We start from the raw sequence: 10,593 nt of genomic DNA, 5'->3' as shown, positions 1-10,593 counted from the left end.
TAGCAAATTGAGGCCCAGGGAGATCATACCATTAAATTAATTGGCACACAGTCAGGTAGAGGGGAAGCCAGGATTTGGTTGCCTGGTAGCCCAGGAGCAAAAGTAAAGTGTTAGCTTTCATGTTTAAAGAATAAAACAAGAGGTGGCGTTCTGGTGAATTGCTTAGCTCAGTAATCTGTGAAATGTCTACAGATACTATTACCCAAGGGACATATCACTGCTATTGCCTCAGAGTGGGAATGAGATAATCAAGCCTTAACAGTCTCCAGGGGGCAGGTTATTCAGCCTGTGTAGAGAAGTGTGTAGATGTGTTTCTTTGCTTCTGCACTGAGAGAAGGGCTGATAATGTATGACTTAGTTTTCTAATCTGAGAGGTGGTCTATGAAGGCAGGATGGTAGCCATGTTTCTAAGGATCCATAAGATCCTACCCTGCCCCCTGGAAATCACCCCAGGTTCCCAGACAAATGTACTTAGCCCACATGGTCCTGGAAGCCACTATCCTGCTCTCAAGAGACTTGTGAACTATCAGAATTTTTGTTATAGTCGCAACTTATTCATTCTCAAAATCAGAGTAAGTGTACTAGACTAAAACACTAATTTGAAAGGAAACCTGCACTCCTATGTTTATTGCAGCACTATTTACAATAGCTAAGATATGGAAACAACCTAAATGCCCCCAAACAGATGACTGGATCAAGAAGATGTGGTCTATACACACAATGAAATACTACTCGTCAATCAGAAAAGATAAACTCATGCCATTTACAGCAACATGAATGGAGGTGGAAGGGATTAGCTAAGTGAGAGAAGCCAAAAGGAAAAAGATAAATATCAGATGGTTTCACTTATATGCAGAATATAGAGAAATCAAACAAGGGTTAGGAAAAAAGACAAAACTTACAAGTTGACCAAAGATCTGCAGCATCCAGCAGGGGAGGGGGAGAGAAAGAAGTCAAAACAGAGGAAAGAATAGAACAAAGTACTGTGGTGATGGATCACGGGTGCTATGGAGGTGGGAGAACTGCAAGGACTACACCTGAGGGGAGAAATACTGTCCAAAAATTAACAATGATGAAAGAAAAGAAATAAATTATTTTTTTAATCATTCAATAAGCATTTATTGATTATCTACTGCATGTTGAACAGGAATCTAGATGTTGGGGATTCCTGAGATCTTTTATTTTTATTTTACTAGGATTTTGACCTGAACACTAGTTTTGGAGAAAGCAGAGTGAAAAATAATTTGTATTCGTGCCCACACAGGCGGTGCTGTATCTAGCATATAAAAATCACCCAATGGACCAATATTACATGAATGGAACTTTAACTTTTATGCTTCACCAGGACTGTCCAATTTTTCTTTAGTAGAAAACTCTTTGGGCCTGAGAAGCCAGCTGTAGGGTAAATGGTTTTCAGGCTTTCCTGCCCTCCCACTATTAGGATTGCCCTGCCTGATGGGGCACCTGCAGTCCTTACTGTGTTGCAAACTGTCTTATTTACTTCTGTGGGCCAAGGGAGGAGTATTGGGATAGTCACCAAGAGAAGGAGAAGCAGCAGGAAAGAGGCAGGAGAGAGAAGTGGAGAAAGAAGCCAGAGAAGCCCAGAGTGAAGACTTGCAGGGGGCTAGGAGGCCTAGTGGCCTCCTGGCCCTCTGGCACTCCTGCCTGCCATAAACCTGGTTATTGCGATGCATGTAAAGCTCAATAAAAGCCTGAGAAAGACACCGAGGGCTTCAGGACTCCTCCTTTTACCCGGTCTGCTTGGATCCTAGATACCCTGCTCTGTGGCCTTCCTGCCACTACACCAGGTGTCTGGATAATAGAATTGCTTGTTACCTACACATTATGTATTCCAAATACAGACTTTTATTGGTAAATATATGTGAAGTTGTAGGAGAACATATTTAGGTTATATGTTATATAAAAGTTTCGACATTACTGTGACAGGAAGACACATGGAAAAATTCAGATGACCAAGAATTAAACTAGAATCCTACAGCTACTAGATACGAGATACATGAATTCATTATTTTGAAAGCAAAAAATTAAGACAATGAGCTAAAATTAAAAAAAAAAAGTTTATTTTTTCCTATATAGTATATTTAAAAAGTAGAGAGAATAGTACTGTAAATGCCCATGTACTCACCAATGAGTCAACAATGGTCAACTCATGGTTAATTATGTTTCAGTTATTAACCCCCCCAATAGCATTTTGAAGAAAGACTCAGATATTATGTTAAAGAAAAATGCTTTACAATGACAGCTGATGCTCACTGAATTCCATGAGAATGACACCCAAGCACCATAAGACTTTCTGGTAATCTACTGTAACTTTCTTCTCTCCTAGACAGTCCATCTAAATTCAAATTGTTGGAGTTGAAAAGCTGCATATTAATATGCATATCAATAGGGGGATAGTTGTTTTTGATGACTTGGCAATTTCTCTTAACTATACTTTTCTTTAACCTCCTGGATTGTGGCACTATTTTCTTGTTAAAAGCTATAGGACCTGTCCTAGATGGTGACCTTCTCAATGACAAGGTCATATATTTGAAAATAAGCACAAAGAAAAACAGTTTTATGGAGATGGATGTTCATGAGCATAGAGACTAGGGTCGTTTGGAATTCAGACCATGACTGAATAAATGACTGAATTCAGACCATGACTGATATATGCGGCCGAAGCATGGATGTGGGTCTGATAGTGCTCTGCATGGAGGTGGGCACATACGCCTCCCAAACAGAGTGGTGGTTTGGGAAAGAAGCTCAATAGCTACAGTGAAAGGAGTAGGGGAAGGAGAGTATGGAGGTCCTAGACCTTGTGCTTGGGCATGCAGGGGTGAGTGGTAGTGGTGGCTGAGGACCTGTGATGCTGTCCTTTTCTTGGTTCCAAGATGGGTAGCCCTACTTTTCCTTTCTGATTATGCTTGGGGGTTGGGCTTTTTGGTATTAGTTTACTATTTAACTACTTTGCCCTTCTTATGTTTAGCTGACTATTATGCAAAATGATGTCACCTTTACTTTAAACATAGAATTAGACATGGCCTTCTGAAAGCACTATGCTTTCTGGAGAATCAGGAAAAATGATCAGGCACTGAGGTGTATAGTTTCCAGAGGTAACCACTGCCAATTTCTTCCTTCCCGGAGGCACATGCCACTCCATCAAGAGATGGAGTTGATTTCCTTCCTCCTCAAGTCTGGCTGACCCTGTGACTCCTTTGATCAGTGAAATGTGATGGGAGTGATTTTATGGGATTCCTGAATTCAGGCTTTAGAGAACTGGCAACTCCCATTTCTTTCCTTTGAATGTTCCTTCTTATAAATCAACACTATGCAGCAAGAAACCCTAAGCAGATAAGTTGAGAGGGGCAAGCAGAGGAGCACCACAATAGTGAATAAGCATTCTGAAGCCCACAAGTGACAGAAACACTGAGAAGACAAAGCTACATCTATAGTAATTGTCTATTGCAGTGAGAACAAAGCTCTGCCCCTTCCCTCATGGAAACGGTTCAATGTAATGAAACTAAGTTTGACTGTATCCCCAGGGAATCATGCCCCCCCAAATGGTTCATTGTCAATCTCTGTTATTGGTATTTGGAGGCTCAGCACTCAGCAGTGGACTTGGAGGATAGCTTATCTACCATTATGATATTCCAGATAGCGTTATTTAGACTTGGAACTCATTATAAGGGAAATGAAGTTTGGGTTTGGGCACATGTTCATGGAATTACTTGTCTTACCATATTCTCAATCTTCCTGAAGCAGCTGGCCTGACTGAACAGTAGGAAGACCTTTGGGAGACTCATTTATAGGATCTTTGCACGGATGGGATAATGTTTGGGATGCTCTGATTTAGCAACCAAGAATCTGCTATTTTTCCCAACTATAAGAATTAAGATGTGGAAAAGCTCACTCAAAATTATTCCTAATGGTTCATTAGTGTTTGTTTGTTTGTTTTTCTTCCTGTCTTCATAAATTTGGACTGGGCATGTTTAGAGGTCTTGGTCCCCAAGCAATGAATACTTCCACTAAGGAACAAGAAATAGTCCCCTTAGACAGAAAGTTAAGATGACTCTGTGGGTTCTTTACACCAATAAACCAACAGATTTGGAGGGACATACTGTTCTGGCTGAGTAAGACTGGGACATTCCAGGAAGGAAAATTCTTTGTTGTGGAACTGTCAGTTAGAATAAGATCCTCAGTCATTTGGTGCCAGTATAAACTTGTAGCCATTGATCCAGCCCCACAAATTATCCTTCTCCCTTCCACATGTTCCATAGGGATATGAAATTGCTGTACTTGAGAATCACTTTTCAATAGTGCATCTTTTCAAGGCCAATGTTTATTTTTGTGACATTTTATTAAACAATACTAGAATAATAAGCTTGATAAAATATTTCTTATTGAGTCAAACAAATTAGAAACATGATATTCTATAGTTTCCCTTTTTTCCAACACTTTGTTTTTAGCTGGGGACTTAGTTTTAAGTTGGGTTTTAAACTGTTAGTTTTAAGCTCATTAGTTAAATAGTTTTAAACTACTAGTTTTAAGATATCTTGTGGATTTAAATTATGATCACAATCTTTAAGAACTTGGCCAAGTTAAGACCATTGACTTTAAAGCTATCCAGACTGGCATTCACTGAATGGGGATTTCATGGCAGCAGAACCCATTTGATAGAGAATTATTTGCAAGAAATATTATTTTTTTAGAAAAAACATCCTGCTAAAAATATTATTTTATTAGAAAAAACATGCTGCTATGCAGAAGGATGTATTACATTGGCTTCTGCATAGCAAGCTCAGGTTTTAAATTAAACTTAATTTGTGCCAATGGGGATTGCATCAGCTGGTTACACACACGCGCATACACACACACACACAATACTGGTGACTCTTACCTTCTGTGTTCTTCTTTTTCATCATAATGTTTATCATAGCAACATCTGCAAACTACTTCTACAGAATTCATTCCTGGTGCTGGATAATACATTGGCTCCTCTCAGCATCATAAACTTTCTGGAAATGTGCATAAGTTGCACTTGGATCTTGGCTAGTGACTGCCCCCATCACACCTCTGAGGCTGCTTAAGTCAGTTTATTTCTCTGGACATTGATTGTCTTAATACACAGGCAAAAAAACTGACTTAAAGAATATAAGTTTAAATGAACTTAAAAGTCATTTCCAGTGTTTACATCCAGTGGGTCTGATTTAATTTCTGTCCTTACTATGTCCAGTACAAATCTAGTGGAGTAACACCTCCCCTATGCTTTTAAATTATAGACCAGCCCCCAAGGAGACTGACCCTGACTCTAGGTACAACCTGGATGCTTCATTAGGAGTTTCTCTCCTCCACCTAGGATTGCCATCCTTCCTCCTGCCCTCCAAGGATTCAGGTTTCCAAGTATATAGCTCTTTGAAACTATATATGGCTACAGTCCGAGGAGACTATCATGTACTCTAATTTTTCATTGAATAGATGAACAAATGGAGGCCCAGAGAAGAGAAGTGACTTTCTCAAAGCCAAAAGTCAGCCAGTAGCAGAGCTGGGATATTTACGTTTCTTGACTTCCAGTTCAGCTGTCTCCATGGTGCCAGTGGGCTTGTCATTAAATAATTATGACTTCACAGAAGATATTGTACCTTGAGATGATGTTATGCGCTATGTTTCTGCTGGTAATATTTCAAGCTGAATTTCTCTTTCAGTTCTAAAATGTCTACAGTGGGCATCAGGGTTCTGAGGATGTTGTTGGTCAACTGAGTTCAGCAGTAGAGGTGGCATCCACAGTGGTAACAGGGAGCCTGGAGGGTCAAGGGCAACTCACCTTCTTCCCAGAGTATATGTCTTCAAAGTGGTTTGGTGAACCATTTGCCAAAAGGATATGAATTTCAATTACTGGTGTCTGGAATGGCCATATCTACTGATGAGAAAGTACAAAGACACATTTATTTAGCAAAGGTTCTATCTTAGATGCCATGTTGGGCAGTATAGTGATTAGGCTGAGGTTTTGAAGACAGCCTTATGGGTTCAAATCCCAGTTCCACTAATTATTAGCTGTTGAATCTTGAGCAAGTTATCTTTTTTTTTTTTTAATGGAGCAGCTGCTGCTGCTATTATCTACCTACACAGGATTTTTGTTAGGATGAAATAAATTAATATGTATAAAACACTTAGGTCAATGCCTGATACATAGTAAATGCTACATAGGGATGTTATTACTATGCAAATTAAAAATGTATTCACATAAAACCTCAACACATTTTGCCAGAATGAAATGATATACATTAAATGTATTGTAGTAACGACCTAGGAGAACATGGGGAATTAAAGGAATATAAGGGAATTTAAAAAAATCCCAGGCAAATGACTCCAGAACACTTGCTTTTAATCACTACAGATACTACTTTGTTATTATTCCTTTGCCAAGATGAATAAAGCAAGGCTAAAGTAAGGTAAGTCAAGGCATTAAGTATTCATGCAGAGGCAGGAAGAGTATATAGAAGTCAGTTTCCATATCAGATTGGAGATTTTGGTCCTTCTTTTCATCCCTAATCTTCAGGCTCTTCAGACAATTCATTAATCCCACTATTTGGAAAGCCTATTCAGATTTTTCTATTCACATCAAGCTTCTGCAGAAAATGGAGTGAAGACATATGTTATCCAACCCTATCAAGCATTGTCTATGATGCCTGCAATTCAAGTCCATGAGCTTCATCAAGTTTTATATAAATAGATGCAAGTGTATAATTGTAATAAAAAAATTAATGGCCCCAAATAGGGGGACATTAAAATATGGCTCAATAAAATGTGTCCATCCATATAGTAGAATATAAGCAGCCTAAATGATATTACTATGGACTAACATTAAGAACCTAGACAAATATTTAATATATAGTTATTTAAAAAATAGATCACATTGTAGTATGTAGAATTTATCAAGGTGGCATGTATACATATGCATACGTGCCTATACACACAGACATAAATATATCCATGTGCAGAATAATGGAGGGCAGTGGCATATATCAATACAGTCATCATCTTGGGCAGAGTCTTACTTGTGCCTCTTTTATCTATAGTTTCCATTTCTTTAATAATAAATCTGCAGAAACCCTTTTTAAGGAAAAATAATTTACTAAAAACAGCATGAGAGATACCTAAAATAAAGGCTGTTTTTCCCTTGGAAATTGTACTCCTTTTCTATAATCAAGTTGAAAATGATCTTTCCTACTCCTGCCAAGCTGATGCAATAGCTTCTACCTTTGATACAGGTGGCTGCTGTTATACACGGCTACTGCAGCCTGCATCCCATTGCATTTTGGTTATTGGGTACATACCTATTTACAACCACCTGGCAGAGTCTGGGACATCGATATTTTTAAATGAATGGATTAGTGATTTGGTAAGGGGTCAACAGCATGGATTTGTATACGTGCTCTCTCTGCCATTTATAAGCCAGGGATGTTTCAGGCTCCTTACCTGTACAGTGGCAATGAGAACAGTGGGTCCAGACATCTCCAATTGTATTTTGTAAATGGCTAAGTGACAGTCACAAGATAGGTGGGGGTGCAGAGTTTATTATTATTGCTACATCTATTATTAATAGTTCTTCATCTTCCAACCCTGATTTCTCCTCAGCTCCCTAAGGCATCATGGTTACCATAGCAGCCAGAGGCTGATGATGCCTCCAGGGGCAGTAAGGTGAAATTGAGCCTGCTCCTTGGTCTTTGCTTTCGCATGTTCTTTGCAGGCTAGAGAGAGATGGTCTGAAACTCAGCTTCTCTTCTAGTCTACCACCCTATCTGGGTCATTTAGATCCACAAACCTGCCTCAGCAGCCTCAGTTCAGGGCCCTGAAACACCTCTTCAGAGACTCCTGCCTCCCCAAGCTCTGTCTCTTGGCACCCTGCCTGGTTGCCCTGGAAACAGGTTCCACTGCGGACAAAGGAGGGAGCTGGGTCCTGCTTCTCCTTGGTCCTGTCGATGAGGATTTTTAGACCGTGGAGACTGCGCTGCCCAGCCCTGCACCTGCCCTCGCTCCCCTCATTCTCCTTCAAGTGGAGCTTGCCTTCCCTTGCCCCTGACGACACCATGTGTAAAAGTGTGACCACAGGTGAATGGAAGAAAGTCTTCTATGAGAAGATGGAGGAAGCAAAGCCAGCAGACAGCTGGGACCTCATCATAGATCCCAACCTCAAGCACAACGTGTTGGCCCCTGGTTGGAAGCAGTATCTGGAATTGCACGCCTCAGGCAGGTGAGTAGCCCAGTCAGTAGGGGTCCTGCGGGCTGCCCCTGGGGCACCTTCCAAGAGGAGGCAGAAACAAGAACCCAGGTACTGCAGGTCAGGCTCACTGCTGGGCTGGTGTAGGCTGGGAGGGAGACTCCCTAACCAGAACTTTGACACTGGAGTTGGATTCCAGCTCTTCCACTGAGCACCCATGTAATTTCGCTCTCTGAGTCAGTTTTCTGGGAGAAAAAAAAAGTGATATATATTTATTTGTTCTTTGAATACTTAAAATATTTTCCAATTTTAATAATCCTTTAAAATGGTTAAAAACCAATAAAAGGGGGGCTTAAGGACCATGGGTGGGGGGAGAGCACAAGTGGCCTGTACTCTGGTCCGGGGAAAAGTTTGAAAGTTTGCTTTCAGTATGTTTAACTCAGTTTGACTTAATATGCAATATTGAACACGTGAGCGGCGCTATAAACTGACCCTGCTCTCAGCTGCATGGTCCTTGAGCAACTCAGTTTTTCCCTTTGACCTCGTTTTCCCATTTTGCAGGAGGCCTAGAACCTTGCCTTGTAGTCATGGACCAGCTACATCAGCATCACGTAGAACTTGTTAAGGATTCAGAATCTCAATCCCCATCCTAGACCTACTGAATCAGAACGCTCATTTTAACAAGGTCATGGGTTGTTCATATGAGCAATGGTATCTGAGCTGACTGTTGAGCAGTTGTCCATGGGTGTATTGAGTGAAGACTTCCCTATGGGCCACAGAGGGGAGACTGAGTGCTGCAACCTGGAGTCAGAAGTAAGGCCTTCCTTCCAGCCCTGGCTCAGTCCATTCAATTCAATTTAAGCAACATCTGTTGACACTTTTTGTCTGTTTGGGGATGGACTCAGTCTCTAACTAGTTATGTGCCAAGGATCATTTTCTTATTCTCTGTGTCTCAGAGTAAAACATACCAATGCTAACTTGGTGATTTCTATGAGTACACCAGGGCTGACATTTTCCACCCCAATTTTTGTAATCTAGTTTGAGAAAAAGGAAACAGCCTTCAGCGGAAATAATTAAAAGAAATGGGAATTAAACCTTGTAGTCCCTAAACAAGATGATGGGAGGAATACAGAAGGCTGGGCACTTGATGGCAGTGTGGGGATGGGGTGAAGGTGGGTGCCTTCTCCAAGGCCTGAAGGGCTTATAGGGCTATGTGGAGAGGATTGTGGGTCCTGCAGGTCTGGTTGTGGCCTTGACCTTCAGGTGGCCCCAAGCAGTTCATTCTGCACATAGACTGCACATAGACTACTTCTAAACCTTGGGATGCATAAACTCAGCACTAGCCTGGAGTTTGAGAAGTGGTAACAATATTGTTTGAATTCTGAACTGGACTATGCAGTTCACAGTCAGGTAGCAATGTGTGCACTGAGTGATTATATGTTTCCTGTTGTGGGTCATTGCCACACTCAGAGTCAAAGGAGGGCTGAGCAGGAAGGGTCCATCTAGTACACTGTGTGCATTTTAGAGATGAAGAAAGATGCCTAGAACCAAGGCCCTGGTGTATGACCTGAGGGGATTGAAAGACAGGGAGCAGAGTCCTCAGCAGAGCACAGAGGAGGTAGCTAGCAAGGCAGAGCAGTGCTGGATGTCAGGTGTGTCCTGGAGAGTGCATCCGATCCTAGTAGCACACACAAAGGGCCAGGCCAGGCAGCCAAGTGGGGAAAGCTAATGAACCAGGGGCCCTAAACACAGGACCTCCACTTCCTAGCTCTGCCTACTGACCTTCACCCCTTTTTCTATTCTACAGTTGTTTCACTCCATCCTGTCTTCCTTCCTTTCCCTGTCCCTGCAGGTTCCACTGCTCCTGGTGCTGGCACACTTGGCAATCGCCCCACGTGGTCATCCTGTTCCACATGTACCTGGACCGTGCCCAGCGGGCAGGCTCGGTGCGCATGCGCGTCTTCAAGCAGCTGTGCTACGAGTGCGGCACGGCGCGGCTGGACGAGTCGAGCATGCTGGAGGAGAACATCGAGAGCCTGGTGGACAACCTCATCACCAGCCTGCGCGAGCAGTGTTATGGCGAGCGTGGCGGCCAGTACCGCATCCACGTGGCCAGCCGCCAAGACCACCGGCGGCACCGGGGCGAATTCTGCGAGGCCTGCCAGGAAGGCATCGTGCACTGGAAGCCCAGCGAGAAGCTGCTGGAGGAGGAGGCGACCACCTACACCTTTTCCCGGGCTCCCAGCCCCACCAAGCCGCAGGCCGAGGCAGGTTCTGGCTGCAACTTCTGCTCCATCCCCTGGTGCTTGTTTTGGGCCACGGTCCTGCTGCTGATCATCTACCTGCAGTTCTCCTTCCGCAGCTCAGTCTAG

General features: G+C 42.4%; 1 protein-coding gene across 1 annotated transcript; it reads left to right on the top strand.

Moving 5' to 3' along the window:
• Positions 1–7,982: 7,982 nt before the first annotated feature.
• RTP1 (receptor transporter protein 1) lies at positions 7,983–10,593 on the top strand (the record flags this gene model as incomplete). Its single annotated transcript, XM_084232348.1, has 2 exons — positions 7,983–8,254; positions 10,074–10,593. The coding sequence occupies 2 exons, from the start codon at positions 7,983–7,985 to the stop codon at positions 10,591–10,593; spliced, it is 792 nt and encodes a 263-aa protein (XP_084088474.1).

The sequence above is a fragment of the Talpa europaea genome (assembly GCF_964194135.1).
Source record: "Talpa europaea genome assembly, chromosome: 4".
Lineage (NCBI taxonomy): Eukaryota > Metazoa > Chordata > Mammalia > Eulipotyphla > Talpidae > Talpa > Talpa europaea.
Note: the sequence above shows the minus strand (reverse complement) of the source record. Positions and strands in the feature narration are given on the sequence as shown.